This window comes from Vicugna pacos, chromosome 9 (assembly GCF_048564905.1).
Source record: "Vicugna pacos chromosome 9, VicPac4, whole genome shotgun sequence".
NCBI lineage: Eukaryota > Metazoa > Chordata > Mammalia > Artiodactyla > Camelidae > Vicugna > Vicugna pacos.
The window spans coordinates 77,735,655-77,759,098 of NC_132995.1; the positions used below are offsets into that span (position 1 = coordinate 77,735,655).

The 23,444-nt window shown below is 42.6% G+C and overlaps 1 protein-coding gene across 5 annotated transcripts; it reads left to right on the forward strand.

Annotated features, from left to right (window-relative positions):
- The first annotated feature begins 266 nt into the window (after positions 1–266).
- Positions 267–18,673, forward strand: LOC102542648 (guanylate-binding protein 6). Of its 5 annotated transcripts, none has more exons than XM_072968293.1 (11): positions 267–385; positions 6,656–6,875; positions 7,674–7,801; positions 11,107–11,216; positions 11,407–11,603; positions 12,951–13,196; positions 13,943–14,223; positions 14,910–15,122; positions 16,060–16,162; positions 16,502–16,695; positions 17,637–18,673. In XM_072968293.1, the coding sequence occupies exons 2-11, from the start codon at positions 6,686–6,688 to the stop codon at positions 17,862–17,864; spliced, it is 1,890 nt and encodes a 629-aa protein (XP_072824394.1). In that variant the 5' UTR covers positions 267–385; positions 6,656–6,685; the 3' UTR covers positions 17,865–18,673. The 5 variants fall into 5 exon arrangements, with proteins under 5 accessions (XP_072824394.1, XP_072824395.1, XP_031536339.1 ...); XM_072968294.1 differs by having other exon boundaries at positions 6,656–6,863; XM_031680479.2 differs by having other exon boundaries at positions 274–385; positions 6,659–6,875.
- Positions 18,674–23,444: the final 4,771 nt, after the last annotated feature.

A 23,444-nucleotide genomic window follows, 5' to 3' on the forward strand; every position in this document is an offset into this window, starting at 1 on the left:
AGGCCTCCTTCAGCAGCCTTGCACCGGGGAGAGATGTATCAAGAAGGGGGCTATGAAGGCCTTCCAGTGCGGGGCGGCCCCCAGAAAGCAGGGCATGTGTCAGGGTGTGACGGCTAAATAGCTTTTCCTAACTTCCTCTCACCCTGAACCACACGCACCCATATTTGTGCTGTAATGAGTGGGTCTGGCAGGAGTCCGCTAGCTGAAAAACAGCATGAGCCACTTTTGCTTTCAGCTTCAGTTTCATCACCGTTGTGCTGGAAGAGACGACGGACCTGCTCCCTCTTTTTTAGCCTTAGTGAAGGAGGGACAGAGAGGTGGAAGGAGCGAGCGAGCAGGGTGTGAGAGGCACTGAGAACCGTTCTGGTACCCGTGTGTGGAGCAGGTATGTCCTTGCCTTTTATGTGCAGCACAAACCTGATTCCTTTCTTTTGTTTTTGAAGTATAGTTGGTTTACAATGCTGTGTTAGTTGCTGGTGTGCAGCACAGTGACGCAGTTACACATGCATATGTTCTTTTTCATTATCGGTCACTGCAAGGTGCTGAATGTAGTTCAGTGGGACTTTGTTGCTTATCTATTCTGTATGTAGTAATCTGCAAGATTGATTTCTGATTCAGAGTGACACCTGAGGATGGGCAAGTGGCCTGCGGTCTGGCATGCAGGGCTCTGTGGCTGGCTTTAGCTTGAGGGAAGCTCGGCTTCTCTGTTTGGACCAGTGGCAGCTGCAAAGTGACAGCCAGGCACACGGTGTCCCCCTGGATGTGCTGCTCCGTGAGAGAGTCCTCCTGGGAGCCTGCCTGTCTTGCTCTGTCAAGCTCTGTGGGCTGGCTTAGAATTCAGAGAATAAGACAGTCCCTGGCAAGGAGGTTATAGGGAACTGTCATCTAGAGAGACAGTTTCTTTTCAATGTTTCTATTAGCCAGTCTAAGAAAGCTCACAGTGAGAGCTCTGTAAATCTCTATGTAGAGATAAATTTTGTTCCCTCACCCCTGATCTTTATTAGTTAAACATTACAATTGCGTCAAAATTCTCTTTCTTTTTCTGTGTCTCTGGCTCCCCCTTCCTCCCTCTCATTCTCTCGCTTCCCCTCTTCCCCACCCCCACCCCCATGTTTGTGGGTTTGTTTTTTGAAAGAACATTGGAGTCATTTGTAGCATGTTTTAAACGTACACAATCTGGGTTTAATGGTCCCTTTGGATGATTCATCCCATTTTGAAAACCAATCTGGAATAGGATTGAAGAGCTGCAGTTTGTTAATTTGATGTTAAAAATTCTGTGGCTCATTCACAGCTAAGAAATCACAGACCTGGTTTTTACAAAGTTGTTTCCCTCGCATTTTCCTGCAGCTTCCTTTAGTGTTCCCTTTAAAGAGGGGACTGGACAATTCTAGTCATTATAATGTGGCTGTCAGAGGCTCCTGTTCTACCTTTGTGTTCTTTGCTCCCACAATGAAGAATCAGACAAAAGGAGATGGTGCAGGAGCAGTGTTTGAATTTCCTTGCTGCTTTGCTCTGATAAAAATTTTTATTTATAGACCTTGTTTCTTAGTAACCCAAAGTTTGCCGATTGTGTTCAAATGCGTAACCCGATTTGTCTAGTGCAATATTGTGGATACAGCTCCACCTAATTCAATAAACATGCACTGAAACCCCATTTTGTGCTGCATGCTATGCTCAGATACAAGCTAATAGTTATCTAATTTTATTATCAAAACATCCTCCAGACTGGACTTATCATTTTCCTCATATGACCCCTATAATTATTCTTAAAAACTTAGGTTTAGCTAGGTGAGGCTTCTTGTTTAAGGCCACACAAGTAGTAACTGATAAAGCTGGTATTTTTTTAAAAATATTTTTGATAGTATTTGAGGCATCTTTAATATTTGACTTATAAATATGAAACTGAATATTTGAGACATTTGAATATAATATCATATTTATATAGTCTAATTATGAAACATGCATATGTGTTACAGGGAACTTTTAGTACAATGGCAATCAAAACCATGCCCGAAGACCCGTGGTGTAACTGTGCTCTTGAGGCTTGATTTTGTAAATCAGATTGTGCCTTGGAAGACAATGACAAGGGAATCTCTTGTTCTTTTCACCTAGATTTACCCACCGGTTACATTTTGCTGGATTTGCTTTATCTCTCTGAATATATGTATATGTCTCTCAAAAGAATATAAATGATATTTGCATTTTCATTCTTATTTTCATTTATGGGATTAAGTTGCAAAAAGTCTGACCCTTCTCAGCTAAGCACTTTGGACTAAATCTCTTAAGATTCAAGACATCTTCCTGAAACAGAAGAAGAGTGGCAAGTGGAAGAAGGAGCAGCTGTGTGGGAAGGTCGCTCCACAGTGTGCGGCCCCTGCTCAAAAGGGGAGGCAGGCAGAGGGGAAAGGCTTCAGTATTTTACCTATGAGTGTGATGCTAGCTGTGAGTTTTCCATACACAGCCTGTATTATGTTGAGGTAGTTTGTTTTTACTCCTAGTTTTATTGTTTGGTTTTCACATATTTGTGAATTTTGCAGTTTTACTCCATCTATTAATTTCTAGTTTAATTTCACTGGGTTCAGAAAAGATAATTTGTATGATTTTAGCCTTTTAAAATTTGTTAGGGCTTGTTTTGTGGCCTAAAATATGATCTATCCCTTGGAAATATTCCATGCCCATCTGGGAAAACGTGTGTTCTCTTGTTGTTGGATGGGAGTGTCTGTATATGTCTGCTGAGCTCAGTTAAGCTATAGTGTTGTTCAAGTCCTTCATTTTGTTTTTGACCTTCTGTCTGTTTTTTCTACCTATTATTGCAAGTAGGGTATTAAACTCTCCTACTATTGTTGAGTGATCTGATGCTCAGTTCTGTCAATGTTTATTTCATGTATTTTGGAACTCTGCTGTTCAGGATATACATATTTAGAATTGTTTTATCTTCTAGATAAACTTGACTCTTTTAACACAATGTCCTTCCTCGTCTCTTTTAACAGTGCTTGAAACACATTCTCTTTTGTCTCACAGAGGCATAAGCACAACAGTGCTCTTTTCGTTGTTATTTGCATAGAATACCTTCCTGGGGAGTACAGTAAGGTGGTAGTTGCGGGGGCAGACCTGTCTCCAACCTGTCCGGTGGCAAACCAGCACCCATTCACTCCTTCTAGCCTAGGCTTCTCCAGCCTTTCTACCTGTTTCAGTCTTTCTCCAAGTAGCCAAGGGGGCTTGTCTCCTCTGTGTAGGACCCCAGGACTGGGATGCCCAGTCTGTGGCTTGACCTACTCACTCCTCAGGGTTAGGGTCTGTTTGCACCATCTTCCTTTTCCTCTTAGTCCGTCCCCAGGTGCACAGGTCCCAGCCTAAAGTTTTCACCCCTGCCCTACCTAATTATGTCGAAATATGCCTTGAAATCTTGATTGTATAGGAGTTCTTCTGTCAGTTTTCAGTGGGAAATTCTTTTCCATCATCTTGATCCCCCTCCTCTGGAATCAAGTATTCTTGATTGACAGTTTCAACCCCCACCCCATCACTTTCAGTTTTTAGCAATTTAAATGTATCATTCCACTGCCTTCTGGACTCCAAATATTTTGTTGAGAAATTGACTGACAATCTTATTGGATGTGATGAGTCACTGCTTTCTTGTTGCTTTCAAGATTCTCTCTTTGTCTTTTGACACTTTGATTATAATATGCCTCAGCATTGGTCTCTGATGCTTTATCCCACTGGAGTTTGTTGAGCATCTTGCATTTGTAGATGCTTGTATTTCATTGCACTGGGATTTTTCAGCCATTATTTCCCCAGATAATCTCTCTGCCCTGCCTCTCCCTTCTGCTTTAGGGACTTTCACAACGCACATGTCTGTCTACTTGACAGTGTCCCATAACTCTCTTAGGCTACACTCACTTTTAAAAAGTTATTTCTTCCTTCTGCTCCTGAGACTTGGTAACTTAAAATGTCCTGTCTTCAAGTTTGCTGAGACTTTCTTTTGCCTGCTCAAGTCTGATCCCCTTTAGAAAATTTGTAAACTCATTTACTGTATTTTCCAGCTTCAGAATTTCTGTTTGGTTTCTTTTCTTCTTATTATTATTTTTATCTCCTTATTGATTTTCTAATTTTGTTCACATATTGTTTTTCTGATTTTCTTTTGTTCTTTTTCTGAGTCTTCCTTTAGCTTTTTGAGCATATTTTTAAAAGTTATTTTAAAGTCTTTGCCTAGAACATCTAATGCATGTGTTTCTTCAGAGTTGTTTTTTACTTTATTTCATTCCTTTGAAAGGGCCATATTTTCTTTTTTTTTTTTTTTTTGGTATGCCTTGTGATTTTTGCTGTTGATGTTGTAAAATTGGATATTTATTTATTTATTTATTTTAAATGGAGGTATTGGGTATTGCACCCAGGACCTTGGATATGCTAAGTACATGCTCTACCACTGAGTTACTGTCCTTCCACTCCCTGAAATCTGAGCATTTATGAAAGCCGTCACCTTTCCCATCCTTTGCATACAGGCTTTGTGACAAGGAAGTCTTTCCCTAAGCTGGCCCTTGGTTTTGAGGCTTGGGATCAAGCTAAGGAGAAGCCTTAAAGTCTTCTTAGGCTTTTCTGAACATGCATCTTCCCTGGGCCTGTGTGTTGCGTTTTGAATTTTCCCATATATGTGCTCCTTTTAAGTATATTAATTTCCCAATGGGTCACCACATATGTTAGCATTTTTTTCACACTAAGCAATTCTGACACTAACTGCCAAGAGTTAGTTCATCCCTACAGGTTAACGGCTCAGTCCCACAAGATGTCCCCTCAGCTCAGATGCAATTACAAATCCAGGCTGCCACCTGTGCTTCTGACTAACTGGCTACACACTGGAGTTTCCCGCCGTCTCTTCCCCAGGTTCAGTGATTTGCTAGGATGGCTTAAGACTCAGTAAGGATAGTTTACTTACTGGATTACTGGTTTATTTTAAGAAAGGATACAACCTATAAACAGCAAAATAGAAGAGATGCAGAGGGAAAGATATCGAGAAAGGGGTGTGGAGCTTCCATGACCCCTTTGGATGTGCCACCCTCTAACCACCTCCACATGTTCATCAAGCCAGAAGCTCTCTACCCCTTCAGTTTGTTTTTGTTTTTGATGGAGGATTTATTAGATAGGTACGGTTGAATAAACTATTGGTCATTGGTGATTAACTCAACTTTCAGCTCTTCTCTGCTCCCCAGAGATTGGGGCATCAAGCTAAATGTTCCAACTGTCTAATAACATTGGTTCCCCTGGCAACCAGCTCCATTCTGTAGTGATCCAGGGGCTTTACAGAATCACCTCATTAACACAAACTCAGGTGTGGCTGAAAGGTGCTTGTTATGAATAACAAAAGACTCTCCTCTCATCTTTATCACTCTGGAACTATTTTAGGAATTGAGGACAAAAGACTAAGGGTTATAAGAAAGATAATTTCATCTCTCTCATCACATAGGGTTTTAAGAGCTATGTACCAGGGATAGGGACAACAATCAAATATGTATTTCTTATTATAAATCTCAACATGCCCATAATGTCTTGCCATAGGTGTCTGCAGGTCATTCTCCCTGCAGGTTTCCCAAGCAATGTCCACCGCTTCTCCCTGCCTAAGATCCAAATAGGGGAAAAAGATAACAGTCCTTCAGGCAGCCCATGAGATGTTAGAACATTGTAAATGCAGTCTGCTCTGCTTTGTTTAGTTTGAAGAAGGGAGTTGGAAACTGAAATGATGCCTTAGATAGTCTATTTTATATCTTCACTGCTAATCTCTTGCTCTAGGCATCTGTGGAGCTGTCTCTCCACATTTTTCTTGAACAATACCCACTGCTTCTTTCCACCTGATGTCCAAGTTATGCCACCACCTACCCCTCTGCCACCCCTCCCTGAGATTTATGCGAGGTGAAACAGAGACCTGAAGAGGCAGTCCTGACAGGTTAGAACATTATAAAATTCCCTCCCTCTGGATCAAGGGAGGGAATGGGAAATGAGTTGCCACTTCCTCCGACAAAGACCTTACCACAATAGGGACCAAGGGCAACAGAAACACCGCAGAATTTCCTACCATTTCAAATGAGGCTGTTTCTTGATTGGGTACGTGGCTGGCTGCTTTGGACCTTTGACTGTTTTACAGAACTACTGGAAGGTTATTCTGGCCAGTATTTTGGTTGTTTTTGATGTCTAGTTGGAGAAACAAGAGCTTAGAGCTTGCTAGCCTGTCATTTTGCTCAAGTATATAGATTTTTCAAGCCTTGCTCAATCACTTACTCACTCAGCCTTTGTGAGAACCATTTACCTCATTTGTAAAGTAGTTATATTAATTTCTAACTTTCAGCCTCTTGTGAGTATCAGTTTAGCTGGGTATGTAAGTTACTATTAAAGGGCTTGGTATATTGTAGGCCTTCAGAGCATCGTAACAATAACTTTAATTATATTATTATTTTGAAGTAACGCTTTGGAGAGTGATATTATATTATTTCACTACCAACATCATGAGAGACTTGAGGGAATGATGGGGGAAAACCTCTGCAGTATGCTAATTCTAGGTTACATTTTGTCTCATGGAAAGCGCAGAAGTCTTACTTACCCTATGCTAAGTCGATGGATGCTTTGTATAAGTCTGAGTTAGAGAACAACTTTGTAATCTGATTTCCAGTAGGAAGCTCTTCTCGGTTGGCTGGTTGCCATGGCATCTGGACCCAACATGATGGACCCCATTTGTCTGCTGGAAAATGATGATGAGCTGCTGTCAGTGAACAAAGAAGCTCTGCAGATTCTTGGTGAGATTTCTCAGCCAGTGGTGGTGGTGGCCATCGTAGGACTGTATCGTACGGGCAAATCCTACTTGATGAACCGTCTTGCAGGTCAGAACCGTGGTAAGTATTGTACTGGGTCAAGGGCCAATTGCTTGATTCTAGCTAATATCTCAGCTTCTTAATTTTCGTCCCTGGTCATGTGTAGGGAGGACCAAACTTCTCTTAATAAACCAACTTTCCACTTCTATTTCTCACTGCGAAATCACTATCTTGGTGTAATTTGTTATCATATTCTTTGTTTTATTCCTGTAAAGCAAAATTTCTTCTGCTGATGCACACAATCCTACCTTATTTTACTTGCTTAAGCACTGGGCTCTTGCAATCATGTCTACTCTCTCTTGAAATACATTTTGCTTTTTTATGGCATATTCTCATCAGCATATGAAGATGTTTGAATATCTACAGTCTTAAAAATCTTTCCTGGATGTCATATCCTACTGTGGCTAACACCTCTCCCCACTTTTAAAAAATAATTTTGTTTGGCAAAAAATATAATCTTGATTTCTTTTTTCCACTTCTTTCTCTTCCCATGTTTCTCTTCAGTCCACTTCTCTCTGGCTTTGAACCCGACCATTCTTTCAAAATACTCTTGTTATGGCTACCAGTGACCTCCATTTTGTTGGATTCATGGATTCCCCTTTGCCCCCGTGTGGAGCCCTTGCTTGGTATCCTTCTCACAGTTAATATTCCCTCCTCCTTGGAACAGATGACACACAAAGTAGGACATTCTTGAGGAAATGGAGAAGCACCATGCCGTATGCTGGGGTACTGACATTCCAACAGATCTGACTTTGTGGCCCCTTGGCTGCTTAGATTATCTGCTCTCACTGAGTGCTGCTTTCTCCCCTCTCCTCGCAGGCTTTCCTCTAGGCTCTACAGTGCAGTCTGAAACCAAGGGCATCTGGATGTGGTGTGTGCCTCACCCCTGCAAGCCAAATCATACCCTGGTCCTTCTGGACACCGAGGGCCTGGGGGATGTGGAAAAGGTAAGGCAGAGAGTCACAGTTAAATCCTTTTTATTCTGGATTTTCTCCTTATCTCTCCATGATCCTAGAAATTTTACTGCTGTAATCTGTAAAATCTGGAAATCAATGACAGTAAATGAGGAGAACTATGGTTTGTTTGAACCTCACTTCTAGGTAAGGTATCGTGGTGTATTAGATAAAATCTTTTATTTCTTGGCACCAAGTGGATGACTTGATTACATTGAATAAATCATTATTGAACAGCTGAGTTCTAGGCCTTTGGACTTAGCACTGTAGATATCGTTGACCAAAGCAAAGGTCCTGCCCTAAGAGTCTTTAGTTCAGTTGACAAGACCACATTATCTGCAGTCAGATTTACTATCATGTGATTGGGAAAGAAGCAGGCTGGAGAGAGGAAGAAGATGCATTGCATTGCAGTCCCCAATTTCTGTGAATTCCATGGGAGCTCCGTGACTGGAATGGCCTTTTTGAGCTATCCTGAGTTGGGACAGGGCACTGATACATTTTTGAAGAGCTGCTCTGGAAGCCTTTCTAATTAAGAGGGCTGACACCTGAAGACTGTCTTCCACCAGCACTCCCGACAGCTGGGGGAATAAGTCCGTCAGTCTTGAAAGGTGATCCAGGCAGCACCCGCCTAGTTTTGAGCACTTACAGTTAAGCCTAAGGGTGCCTTGGTAAGAAGGAGGAGAAACATCAACCTGGGAGTGAGGAAAGATTTCTGATTCACCTTCTTAGCTGCCAGGTGAAGAGTGTATTTGAGGGTTGGATTTAAGAGACGGGTTTACATTTCCCATGATGAAGTTCATCAACTACTCACAGAGGGTTCTGGAAATCTGTGAGACACCTCTGAATGTGCGAGTTCTATGAAAGTAAGTACTTGTCCTGCAGGAAATGGTTTAAGATGGATTTTTGGTGTTCTGGCTCTCTACTAATGGGTGGAATGAACCACCCCCCCCCCCCACTTTGAGACTTGTTTGGAAATAGTGCCTACGTTTTTATAGCTCTCTCTTTCCTCAAAGGGGAAGTAGAAAGTCTGTGTTTATTTTTAAAGCCATATGTCAAACAATGATATAATCTCGTTGTTGAAATAATTTATCACTTGTCATAAATGCTACTTCTTACCGTAATTTATTATTTTTTAAAATTGGGTTTTTGGGGAAGAAAGTAATGAATAGACTATTATCCCCCCAAACTCCCACTTAGAATCTTCGCAACATAAATCACAGTTTTTGCATTTGCACTGGGAGCAACTTTACATGCCGTTCATAATAACAATTTCTGGTTTATGCCATTACTTAGCCAATGCTGCGGCTGACACAAATTAGCCTGGGCTTTAAGGCCCTTGATTAGGGTGCATGAAAGCTCCCCTTACCTCCTCCACTTGCCCGCTGCTCCAGTCAAGTCAAATGACTCTGTTTTAACCGCAAGACCCCTGTAAGCTCCCATCTCTAGTTTTGTTTCTCTGGGTGTTCCTGTCTATGGGCTCACCTTCATTTCTTCAGTTCCACATTTACCAGTTCTTTAACGTTCAGCTCCAGACCTTGAGGAAGGTTTCAGACCATACATACTTCCTCCAACTTTCATAGCTCTGTTCTTCCTCGATAGACCTCTAAATCTGAGTTTAGTGCTTCAGCTATAGGTTCCAGGCTTATGCACATTATTGAGAGTAAGCTTTCTACAGACGCTGTTTTCTTTGTTGCACTTACGGTTATGGATGTTTGTCCACTGCTTTGAAATAGCCATCTTGAAAGGAATAATTTTTATTTTTAGCATTGCTTTTTAAAATCTAAGAACAGTGGGGATCTTTAGTAGCTTCCTGCAATTATTTATTGATTGGATAGAATGTAAATACCCAGTTGTGCCGACTGCGGTATCGTTTACAAGGAGTCCGATCAGTGAGGACGTGTAGCATGAGTACGCGCCGCCTTTCTGAAGAGCCGACCAGACGGCGGAAGCGGAACAGAGGAGGAGGCGGGCCTTTCGCGAAGCGCACGAGCCGCCGCGTGGCCGCGGCCTGCGAGCGGCCGGGGCAGCTGCACTGCGGCCGGCGCCGCGGGGGCCCAGCCGGGCCTGCGCGGGGAGCGGCGCGCGCCGCCGAGGCGCCTGCGCGAGGCCCCGAGGGAGGCGCCGCCCGCGGAGAAGCGCGAGGTGGGGAAGACGCGCCTGCGCGATGTGGCCGTTTCCCCGGAGCCGGTGGGCCGCGCGGTGCGGTGGGCGTGTGCAGCCAGGTGGAGGGCAGGCCCGAGGTGATCGGCCACTACCCAGGCGAGCTCTCAGTCGCGGCAGGCCCGTGAAGCACGCCGGCCTGGCGTCGGGGCCAGCCACTCCTCCCGCTTCACCCCCTCCGGTAGCCTGCGGGTCAGTAAAGGCACCAACTTCTCTAAAAAAATTAAAAAGTGCCCGCACTCATCACTGAGTACCTTGTTACACAACAGGTACTGTACCAGTTTTTCTATATATGTTATTTTGCTTTATCCACTTGAGGAAAAAGAAAGCACCGTGAAGATTGAAATCCTTTTATATATGAAAAAATTGCAAACACGAGAAATGTCTCAGCCGCCCATCTCTCTCCCTCCTTGGAGACGGCCCACATTCTGTCTATGGAGTGTGTACCTGTGAAGGAAAAGCCCAGCTGGGCTAACGAGCTAAGTCACAAATCTAAGTGTGATAAGTGTCAGTTTACTGATATAAGGTCTGCCGGGCTAACTCGTAAATCTGAAGTTTAATGTCAGTTTACTGGGCTAACAAGCTAACTCGTAAATCCAAGCTCAACAAGTGTCAGTAACGTGATCTGTTCCGAATTGATAAGCTTCAGTGTACTGATTCCTTGTTTTTTTGTTGTTTGAGCCTTATTGGCTAATAGCCCATACTTGTAATTAACCCTATAAAACCTCATGTGCACGTCTTGGAGGTGCTCAGAGCTTCAGAGCAGAAGCCCCTCTGAGCCCGCCGGCGTAATAAATCTAAGTACTCCAACCCTCCGAGTGGTGCTTGTTTCTTGGCTGGCCTGTCATTTCCGTAACATACCTACTTTTAATCTGAGCACCAACCCCTACACCTCATAGCCTTTCTCTTGCCTTTCAATGTATCTCCCTGAATAAATCTACCTTTACTCAAAAATAAAAAAAAAGCCTCTGTAATTGTCAAAGCTGATATCTGCATTTATGTCTGTCTTCAAGCGGTTTCTTTGCATGGTGAGTATGTTGGCTGGAATAATAAATGAAATCATGATTGCTTAATTGTAATGAATGAATTTCTAATTTAGGAGTAAACTCCTAACTCTCTTGTTCTAATGTGCTTTCTAGGGTGACCCTAAGAATGACTCATGGATCTTTGCCCTGGCCGTGCTTCTGTGCAGCAGCTTTGTCTACAACAACATGAACACCATCAACCATCAGGCTCTGGAGCAGCTGCAGTATCCTTTCCTTCCAGGACCTGAACTGCCATGTTTCACTGCAATCATAGGAATGGAGACAGAGTCAGTCTCTCCTCCCCTGCCGTTTAGTTTCCCTGGGTGGAGCGAAAGAGGGTGTTTATAATACTTTTATATTAGTGAAGTGTGGGAATTGTTGGTAGTGAGTTTCTTTTCCTTAACCAAGTCCTAGTTATGTGACAGAGCTCACAGAACTCATCAGGGCGAAGTCCTCCCAAACACCTGATGGAGTAGAAGATTCCACAGCATTTGTGAGTTTCTTTCCAGACTTTATCTGGACTGTACGGGATTTCACCCTGGAGCTGAAGGTAGATGGTCAGCCTATCACAGAAGATGAGTACTTGGAGAATGCCCTGAAGCTGATTCCAGGTATCAGAGCATGGCCTGGGCAGTGGACGGTCCAGTAGAGGGTGGGATCTGCTAAACACTGTTCCTCATCTCTGTGATTACATTTGCATTTGAGACTAAATCAAAGTCTGTGGAAATGGTGGCTGGAAAGTGGGTTGCAAAGATCTAGGGGCTACAGTTGAAGTTTACTTAAGAAAAGTAAAGTGTAAAGTGAAATTACTCAAAACCAGTTTGTTTTTTTAATACATCTTTAAATTTAGCATCCAGATTTAAATGGGTGCTGAAGTATTCTCAAGACCAGACACTGTGTTCCCCATTTTGGCTTTTGCTTTTCTCTGTTGGAGATAACAACTGACCAGCTAATTGTTAGACGTGAAGCTGCAGTGAAAAGTCTATCTGGTGAAAAAAATACATATTTCACATGTTATTCATCTCAAAGAGAGATACATGACTTTCTAATCCTGTATAATTATATCATCTAAAAAATGATTTTATGTTCTAAATAAACCTGAAGAAGTGTCTGTCTTTTCAATCTATGCGTTTTCAATATTGCTAACAATTATTAGAACATTCGTTTTACCTTCCACATCATGGCTTTCTCCTAATTCCCACATATTTACCCATGATTTAATTACAAGGTAATAAATTATTTTCACGGGTTACATTTACAAGGATGTGTGTCTATTGAAACCCTGAGAGAAATATCAGTTCTGATTTACTCATTCTCACTTTCATGTTTCTGTTCATGCTTTCTCAAAGCATTTATTGAGAAATTGGCTGGCAGGAGAGGACCACTGTCAAATCAGATATAACCCTTTACTTCAAAGAGTTTATAGATTAGTGGTGATATCTGAAAATTACACTGCAGGTACATTTACCCTTCAGAGGTCTTTGCTAAAAAATAGATAATACTACATCAATTATTTTTAGCATCAAAACAGTTTTCCTTAAATAATGAGGGTGTCATTCCTAATATTCCAATTATCGTCAATGATCCCTTGTTTGTAGCTCCTCTTTTTGGTTCCACAGCTCAATTCCTACATGAGGTCGAGTTGAGCAGAAAGTTTCATTTGACCTTTCATCCTTTTAGCTGCTAGTTAAGCAGACACCTGATAGACAACCATGGTACTGTGTGCAGGTCTGGAGAGAACAGCCATAGGTCTCCTTTACTGGATCAGATGTCTCCCTAAATTCCTCTGCAGTTATATCATTGGTATAAGTTTGATGTGCAAAGAAGTATTGAATGTCTATGTTAAAGGGGTTCTATGCATAGACGATGGCAAAGACACACAAATCCCCACCGGGAGCACCTGTAGCCCCCTCGCCTCAGGACTCTCCACGCTCTAATCCTGTGTTTCTGTCCCTCAGGGAAGAATCCCAAAGCCCAAGCATCCAATCTGCCCAGAGAGCGCATCAGGCAATTCTTTCCAAGACGGAAGTGCTTTGTCTTTGACTGGCCAACAAACAACAAAGAACTTCTAGCCAATATTGAGAAGGTACCTGAAGACCAACTGGATCCTAAATTCCAAGAGCAAACAAACAATTTCTGTTCTTACATCTATGCCAATGCAAGGACCAAGACCCTCACAGAAGGAATCATGGTCACTGGGAAACGTGAGTCTCTTTTTTCCATTTGCATGGGGACTGATACGTGTTGAATGCTGTATATAATGGGATTTTCAGTTAATTTTTGTTTGATTCTGTAAGGAATTCTGGGTTTGCAGACATTTATACTCCATGAAGGAATCTGTATACTTTATAATTATCTTACTTTGAGGGCTTTATAAACCCCTCCCCCAAATTGCAAGTTTTGTCACTGATGTCTGTGGCTTCCACTTGTCTGAAAACTTCTTCCATTTAGAATAAAATCACTATCTTGGTATAAAAACAGAATATTCCATGTCCTCAAAGGAAATCTTATACAATGAGTGTTCTTCACAAGGAGAATTCAAAAGATATTTTGAGAGTTTAGAGTGGTCCAAAAATAAATATTAGCCCATAAAAATCACATAAAATCCATTCAAATCCTCAGAATGAGGAATAAATTTAATGTGGTACACCCTGCCTCATCTTTCTATCTATGTAATCTATTGTGCTTTCAATTTTTAAAATGGGAAACTGTATTTTCCAGATACCCCTTAGTATGCTAGATAGAAATACATATATAACATTTTAGTGCTGTGGCCTGGAAAACCATAAAACTGAAAGTAGGAAAATGAAGGTGATAATAGTAGAAGGAGGTAGGGGTGCCTGTGTGTGTGTGTGCATGTGTATATGACCCTAGAAGCGTAGTCTCAGAATCCTGGATCCTGTTGACTGACAACTTGATATTAAGCCCCTAAATTTCCTGGCTTCTTCAGGGCTGAGGACTCTGGTTGTGACCTACGTGGATACCATCAATAGCGGAGCAGTACCTTGTTTGGAGAACGCAGTGACAACTCTGGCCCAGCTGGAGAACTCAGCTGCCGTGCAGAAGGCAGCTGACCACTACAGCGAGCAGATGGCCCAGCGAGTGAGCTTCCCCACAGACACGCTGCAGGAGCTGCTGGAGGCGCACGCCGCCTGTGAGAGGGAAGCCACTGCAGTCTTCATGGAGCACTCCTTCAAGGATGACAAGCAGGAGTTCCAGAAGAATCTTGTGGTAATCTGTCTTAGTGTTTACCATGTGCCCCCTGCCCTTGAAGAATGAAGCCTAGAAGTGCTGTTACTGGTCCCATGGCTCGTCTCTTGCTCAGGGACAAAGTAGTCCCTGTCCTCATGAGGGGTAGAGTCTCAAAGGATTACATTTCTTTCTTTCAGGCAGTTTATCTGGAGCTCTCTCTGATCTTTGATGCAAAGCCAGTGTAGATATCCTCTTGAAATAAATTCTTCTGTGGATTCCAAGCCTGTCCAGAACACCCAAAAGGCGTTCTTTAGCTGGCTTCTTTTTCTGTGAACACACTCCTATGCCTGGGAACCAAAATGTCTCTTTTCGGATCCACATCCCAGGCCCCTTTGAGCTTAGGTTGCTCCTTGTTGTATCTGTCGTTGAAGACAGATAGAATCACTGAACGTGGCAGCTGTAAGGAACCAGAGATTAGGTAATGCAACTCCAACAGCTTAGTTGAAGTACCCAAAAGGAGGTTAAGGACCTTTCCCGTGGTCTTCCAGAGTTTTCAGAGCTGTGAGTAAATCAAATCTGTGACTGCTGTTTTATTACATGTCCTCCAACAGAATACTTTTCTCATGAGGACAACAGTTAGACCAATCCTTCTACCAGATCCTTTGGAAACTTACCTCCTCTGTTCCTTGCTTCCGGTGACATCCATCTATATTTTTTCCCTCCAGGAAATCATACAGAATAAGAAGGAGGATTTCCTGATGCAGAATGAAAAGGCGTCTCTCAAATACTGCCAGACTAAACTTGATCAGCTTTCAAAGGCACTAATGGAAAGTATCTCAGCAGGAACTTTCTCTGTTCCTGGAGGTCATGGACTCTACAGGAAAGCAAAGGAAATTCTTGAAAGGGAATATCATCAAGTGCCTGGGAAAGGAGTGAAGGTGAGGAATGAGGGAAACATGGGGAACCTACAGAGCAGAGCCAAAGGGGTCTCCTGAAAATCTGAGCACACAGCTCCATGCATGCATAAAGAGAGAGCATGGGGCCATCAGGACAGCTTTGGCTCTTAAGGTCCACTGCATGCTGTTCATTCCTGAAGAGAGTGGAAGTGTCAACTCCCAACCATGAGTGCAGGTTTCTTAAATCCGCAAGAGACAGAACATAAGTTATTCATTTTTTTAACCCAGCAACATGCTATTTGATGTGTTGAGCGCTGACAATTCGCATGTCAGAGTCTTTGTACTCAAGGACGACCACAAGTGAGACAGGAAGTCAGCTACATAGACAATTGCATACAAAGTTGTAGCACTCAGGAAAGAGCTACTTAGGTGATAGAAACAGACACAACAGTAACAGTAACAGAGTGGTAACAACAATAGTAACGCAACTAACGTATACTGAACTGCTGTGTCCTGTGGCCATAAAGTCAAGCTCTTGCCCCAGACCCTTCAGCTTGCTCTTTCACGTAACGTTAAGAAGCATCTGCTTGCGTTTTCAACATTTTAAAGATCCGAGCTGGGAAGCATAGGCAGGTGAGAATAAGCTGTCTTGTTGTAACGGCTAGTGGCAGAGGAGAACAGCAGCACAGCGTGGAGGCACTGTTTCACACCGGGAAGGCAGACACGTGAAAGCACCAGAGACTTGGGGTTTGCAGAACTGGACGCAGTTCCGGCTGGCGGGAATCTAGAGAGGGGAGAAGGAAGCAGCCCTGGGCAAGAGACTGGAGGGAGACAGGTCACTCTGAGGAGCCTGGACTCGTTGTAAGGAACCACTGTAGAACTTTAAACACGAAGCGAAAGTTACATGGACATAGTTGTCTTCGCAGCACTAACCTCCCGATCGGAAATCTAAGTTCTGTGCTCCTTCTTGGCTCCTCAGGCGAATGAGGTCCTCCAGAGCTTTCTGCAGGCACAGGTGGCAATAGAGAAATCCATCCTGCAGGCAGATAAAGCCCTCACTGATGGGGAGAAGGCCATAGCAGGTACGGGGTAGGGCTGGGCTCACAGTGGGAGGGGTAGGTTCCTGCAGTGCCCCCTGACAGGTGTGAGAGCAAGGCCTTCCCAGCAGAAGGAGCTTCCTTCCGTTCTGCGGACCAACCCTGCTGCATCTGGAAACAGCAAAGGGAACTGTGGTTGGACGCCAGCCAGCCAGAGCCTTTCCCCCACATCCTGAAGTGTGCTCTCGGTGGTGTGGACACGGGGTGGGGGGAGGACTTCGGAGATTTCCTGCCTCTCTCAATTTGGTTTGGTCTCCGAGCTCAGGAGGGTGGAGGTCAATCCTTGCCTTACTTTCTTCCCTCTCTACAACCTCCCTGGGGCAGAGGAGCGGGCCAGGAAGGAGACAGCTGAGAAGGAACAGGAGCTGCTGGAACAGAAACTGCAGGAGCAGCAGCAGGAGATGGAGGCTCAGAACAGGAGTCTCCAGGATCACATAGTCCAGCTGACGGAGAAGCTGGCGAGGGAGAGAGAAAACCTGCTGAGACAGCAGAACATGATGCTGGAGCATAAGCTGAAGGTGAGTCAGGCTGCGGCAGAGGCAGGCCCTGATAGCCTGCCCTGGTTCCTCAGGAAGGCTGGGTGGTGGTTACAGCAAGATCACGCAGGGACCACCAGTGCGTCCACTGCTCGTGACTTATAAAAACCCCGAAGCCTTGGAGTCCCTCCAGAGCCTTCGAGTTCTGCTCTGTAAGGAGGCTCTGGAGAGTTGGGGATGAGTAACGGCCCCCACCCCGAGCCCTCGGAGAACGTAAATAGGGTGGAATAGCCGCTTGGGGGATTTTAAATGCTCTCACAGGATGTTCCAACCATGTGCATTTAACATGAGCAACAACTAGTGTGCTCTAGAAGATCACTACCATGTAGCCGGAGCCCTGCTCAGCCCAAGGCCCTGAGGTAGATCTGTGCTGACAGAAAACTACCGGAAGTCCAGACTTAAAAACACAGGCAAGCGGCAGATTTACACTCGCCGCGCTGCCTCCAGGCGTGGACGGAGCCCCGGGCTGTCACGCGGCTTGGAGGATTTCTCTCGCTGTCCATCTGAACGTGCTTTATGAGCGATTTCTGTAACTTCGGGACCGTGCGTTTACAACAGGTTTCTATCATATGGGCGACAGTACCACCCTGAGTGGGACTGAGAACCAGTGCAGTCAGAGCAAGGCTACCTCTCTTGCACTTTTTGACTGGAACATATTACATTGTCCTCATGTCAGGCTTAGCCTCCTGGCAAAACCCTAGGGTGCATGAATATTATTAAGGCTGTAAACTACACTTTCTCTTAATACTCAGATCCAAACCAGGAAATATTCCTTGTTATAAGAGTCTCCTTTCATGATTAAGAGAGAACAATTTTAAGAGTAAAACAAAGATAGTTTGACAGTTTTGAAGTTTGACAAAATGTAATCCTTGAAAAAATGGGGAATTTAAAAAGTTTTACTTCCTTCCTCACTTTTTTTTTAGGTCCAAGACTCTCTACTTAGTGAAGGATTTAGAAAGAAATCTGAGGAGATGAATGCAGAGATAAGCCATTTGAAAAATATGATTGATGAAACTAAAAATGATGATGTTTCCTGGATTGCAGTGGCCTTGAACAAATTTGGCAGTGAGATCTCTTCACTGTTGTCTGTCCCAGCTAACCTTGTTGGTCACATTGTGCGAGGAGTGAGCTCACTATTTAAAAAGAAGTAGCTCTCCTGGTGAAGAAATTAGATACATAATATACTATATATGTGTATGCTCTGGGCTGTGTCTGGTGTGTGTGCTTTTCACTTTCATTCAGCAAAGCTTTAAATATAACAAGTGGCTTCTGGAGAATTTCGATGCCTGGCCCACATTGGATAGAATAAATGCATGGACACTTTGGTATAGCATGTTCACTTTTAGGAAATGTACATGTGTGCAAAATCATATCTATGTATATGTACATACGTACAAGAGGTTCACTGAGGCTTTGCTTCTAATGGCAAAAGATTGCAAACCACTCAACGCTCATTTGTCTAAATCGGCAGTATGTGTTTTGATGCACAAATACTGGAACACTGTTGCTAGTGAATAGACAGTGGGGCTCTGTCTGTGTAAATATAGAACCATCTGGAAGATATATTGTCAAGTGAAAAAATGAGTCACAAAACAGTTTGTATAATGTGTTCACCATAAAAAGGCAATTATTATGGGCACTCATACACATGTATACGTAGCACATTTCCGGAAACGTCATTGGAATTGGCATCATTGGTTCTCTCTGGGGAGAACAGCTTGGCATCAGGGGCGGAAAGGACATGTGCTTTTCATTATATTCTCTATCTTTTCCATTTTGTAAAGCTTGTGTTGTCATTTCTTGAATAACAAAGAAAACAAAGTATAATACTAATAATTAAAATAATAAATGGAATATGAATAAATGGAATTGCTCATTGCTTCTAGAAATGACATCAGCCTGCTCAGTAAGGGGTCTAAGACTAAGATCAGAGTACTAGAAAATAAAATTTGCATCCTAATCTTGTTTTTGTTTTGGCCTTGGTTTTTAATCCCTTATATTTGCTTCAAAAATAAGGTATGAACTTTCCTGTTACCCCTTGAAATCTCAGCAAGAGTAACCTTTACTTCATATGTTTGAATTACACTTTTAAGGTGTTTAGAAGCCAATTACTAAACATTAAGAATATTCACTGGTGAGAGGAATTCCCATCATCCTTAAGTTCAGTGGTGGCCTCTCTGCTGTAGGCAAGCACAGAAGGGGCATTCACCACTGCAGAAATGGATGCCTTGACAGTACTGGGGGATGATACACCCAGACGCACGGAGGCCAGGTGTTGGCACTTAAACGTCACTATCCAAGTACATACAATGAGAGTAATGAGCATCGTGGTTTGTCTTAGCTCAGGCTGCTATAGCAAACTACCATAGATTGGGTAGCTTACAAAACGAACATTTATTTCTCCCAGTTCTGGTGGCTGTAAGTCCAAAAGCAGTGTGCCAGCATTGTTATTTTCTTGGTAAGGGTCCTCTTCCAGCTTTAATGACACATTTCTTACTGTGTCCTCACATGATGAAGAGAGGAAGAGAGAGAATGAATCTCGTGATTCTTTGTCGTACTGGCACTAACTAGATTCGTGAAGGCCCCACACTCCTTGCCTCCCTCCCCCCAAACCCCACTTCCAAGCACATTGGGACATTGGGAGTTGGGGTTTCCTCCAATGAATTCTGGAAAACACAAACATTCAAACATTCTGTCTATAATATGGTTGGAGAGGCAGCCAGCAGACCTGACCAGAGAAAATTCTAAAGATGGCAGGTGGAACAAGGTGTCTGTAGAGAAAAAAGGAATGGGGAGGAAACAAATGGAATCAAGGGTATTTATCAGGAGGCTGAGAGGTAGCAGGATAAAAGGGGATGATCCCTAGCCTTCATCTAAACCGATCTCATATCATGAGACTACCACCCGGGGAGGGGGGCCAGCTCCCAAGAAAAAGGCCCTCGCAGCTCTGGGATGAGGATAAATGGTACTGATTTTCCCAGTCCCTCTCCTAGGGGAGCTCTGGGAATGCACTCGAATCTGTGTGCTGGGACATGAGAATGCCCAGACATTCCAAGGACTCTAGCAATCAGGATCCCAGCTAGCAGCGATGCCCAGCTCCTGAAAAGACATCACAGTGTCCCTGTTAGAGATGCACGTGGCACCCTGGAAAGAAACGCGGTCTTGGCCCAGGTGCAGCTAACTTGGTCTAGTGTTTGGTTTCAAATAAGAGTAAAGTTCATCTGAGGACAGACACCATTATATGTACTTTTCTGTATTTCTTCATAGTGTATGTTTAGGCACAGAGGGTACTAAGTAAGAATCTTCTGGAAAAACAAAAAGCTGACACAGGTGTGAGTGTTTTCAATTGCCAGAATTCCATGAACACTCCAAAACTCTGAGGTAATAGATCGTTTGGATTTTAGACATTAGATTAAAGTCTCTGAGTTGACTTAAGGGCCAGTGGAGCAGAAGAAACGCTTTCGGTACAGTCTCCCCTTCTGTGACCTTATGCACCACAGTCTCTGTATCTCTGCGAGGATGTTAACTCATCTCCACTGGAGATTTTAAATCACTCCATCTAGCCGTGGCTTCAAGTCTTCAGAAGGAAGAATGAACGGCTTTGCCTTTTAAAGAAGAAAGCATATAGTAATGAATATGTGACCAATGTATCGTGGGGTTTAATGGAAAAGCAAACCATCCTACGGAAGTATCTGTAAATCTTACCCCACTGAGAGCTTGACTAAAGTAGACGTTCTAACCGCTTGGGCCAGACACACCCTGAATTGAAGAGCAAAGAGAAGTCTTGCCTTTTTTAGATGCAACATGTAAGTGATACCACACAGTTCTTGTCTTTCTCTGACCTGTCTCTCAGCATAATGTGCTCAAGGCCCATTGATGTTGCCAATGGCAGGATATCCTCCTTCCTTGTGACTGAATAATACTCCCTTGTGTATATGTATATGGGCCACATCTTTCGTATCCATTAACGTGTTGATGGGCATTTAGGTTGTTTTCATTTCTTGGCTATTGTGGCTAATGCTGCAGTAAACATGAGTGCAGGTATCTCTTTGAAATACTGGTTTTTTTTTTTTTCTTTCAGTAAAAAAAATAAAATAAAACTGACTTATAATGATCACTTAATAAAAGAAAAATGCTGTCAAAAGTAGTTAACAATTTATTCACACATCTATTCTAATTCTCACTAAAGAATGCTTAGTTCTAAGTATTTACACTTTGCTGTATTCTTATGTCCTCCCTGCCATTGTTCTGGATTATGTAAAGAGAGAAAAGCAAAGATCTTGTCCTCATGCAGCTTACACCCTGTATGGGCCTCACACAACATTATTTAGGCAGTAATAAATATTGTAAATATATATACATGTATACACACACACACGTATATATCTTACATGCAGTGATTAAGAGTCCAAGTGGAAACCAAACAGTCCTTTTTTTAAGTTTGGCTTTAATCTAGTGCATCTTGCCTCGGGTTGTAACTGTGCATTATAGAGCCCTAAGGACCAAATAGGACAACAGTAAAGTAAGGTGAAACCCAGCGTGCCTGGTGATTGAAAGAATGGATAAGTAGATGAATGGCTGGATGAATGTGTAAGTGTAACATCTGTTTATCATTTCAAAGGGTAATAAATATCCCTCCTATTACCGATAGGCAATAAAGTAATGGCGTTGACTAAGAATTCTGTGTTCTTTGATCTCTACTCCTCTATCACCTGTACAAATTTATTGTGTTTTAACAAACTAAAGTGGATTCTGTTTCTATGACTGTACTGTGACTGGTACGTCAGCGCTGGAATGTTCTTCCTAGCGTCTCTTTCCATGGAAGTGTGGCTGTGCTGCTCAACAGTGTTACTTGGATGGAATTCCTTTTACTTCAGATAACAGAGTCTTATTCCCTGAACACTGTTTTTGTGGACAAGTGGCCCACTGTTTTGTGGACAGTGGTCCCATGCTGCATTGAATATGGTGCCCACTCTTGGCTCAGGAAACAGTCCCTGATCAACCATGAACAATGAATTCCTCCCCGGATATATTTGGTCTAAGGCCCCAATCTCTCTCTGTCCCTGCTGACTGCCCATTTGTAATATAAATTGCAGACAATCAAGTTCTATTTTCCTTCCACTTAAAAAACCTAGTTATTTTATTTTGGTGAAATATACACAACTATTAACTATTTTAACTATTTAAAGTGTACAATATAGTGTGATTAAGTATATTCACACAGATGTTACAATCAGCATCGCTGTCCACCTCCAACCCTTTGCATCATGCTCAACTGAAATTCCGTATCCAGTAAACAAGTCCCCACTTCCCTTGCCCCGAGCTCCTGGTGATCGCGAGTAAACTTTCTGTTTCTATGAATTTAACTACCCTGGACACCTCATATAAATGACATCATGTAGTATTTTTCTTTTGTGACTAGCTTATTTCAGTTAGCATAATGTCCTCAGGTTTATTTAGGTTGTAACCTGTGTTAGAATGGCCTTCCTTTTTAAGGCTGAATATTATTCTATGGTAAGAATTACTACATTAAAAAAATTTTATAGAACTTTTACGTTTCCACCTAATTTGCAATTATTACAAAGTACTGGCCATATTCCCCCTGTTGTGCAGTACATCTTTGTGGCCTGTCTTACACCCAGCAGTGCGTTACTCCCACTTCTCCCACTCCTCCACACCTATATTGCCCACCCCACTCCCCAGTGGTAACTGCTGGTTTGTTCTCTGTATCTGTGAATCTGCTTCTTCTTTTTTGTCATATTCAATAGTTTGCTGTATTTTTTAGATTCTACATATAAGTTATATCATATAGTATTTGTTTTTCTCTGCCTGACTTATTTCACTCAGCATAATGCCATCCAAGTCCATCCATGTTGCTGTTAATGGCAAATTTTCATTCTTTTATGGCTGAGTAGTATTTCATTGTGTGTGTGTATGTGTATATATATATACATCCATTGTGATATATATATATATATCATTATTCATTGTGTGTGTGTGTGTATCACATCTTCTTTATCCGTTTATCTGTTCATGGACACTTAGGTTGCTTCCATACCTTAGCAACTGTAGATAATGGTGCTGTGAACATTAGTGTGCATGTATCTTTTCAAATTAGTGTTGTTGTTGTTGTTGTTGTTGTTGTTGTTGTTTTAATATATACCCAGGAGTGGAATTGCTGGCTCATACAGCAATTCCATTTTGAGATTTTTGGGAAACCTCCATACTATTCCCACAGCGGCTGCATGAATTTACTTTCCCACCAAGAGTGTGCTGAGAGTTTCTTTTCTCCACATTGTTGCCAACATTTACTATTCGTGTTCTTTTGATGGCAGCCATTCTGACCAGTGTGAGGTGATAATGTACCACAATTAATTCATCCATTCATATACTGACGGACAACTAGACTGTTTTCACTGTTCAGTTGTTTTGAATAATGCTGTGATAAACATTGGTGGACAACTATATGTTTAAGTTCTTACTTTCAGTTCTATTGAGATATATAACTAGAAGTGGAACTGTTGAATCAAATGGTAATTTTATGTTTAATTTTCTGAGGAATTGTTATACTGTTTTCTACAGCAGCTTTTCAATTTTGCATTCCTACCAACAATGTACAAGATTTCCAATTTCTCTACATCCTCAGCAAAATTTGTTTTCTATTTCTCAAGGAATAGTAACCATTTTAATGTGTGTGAAGTGTACCTCATTCCCTTACTGAACAATGATGG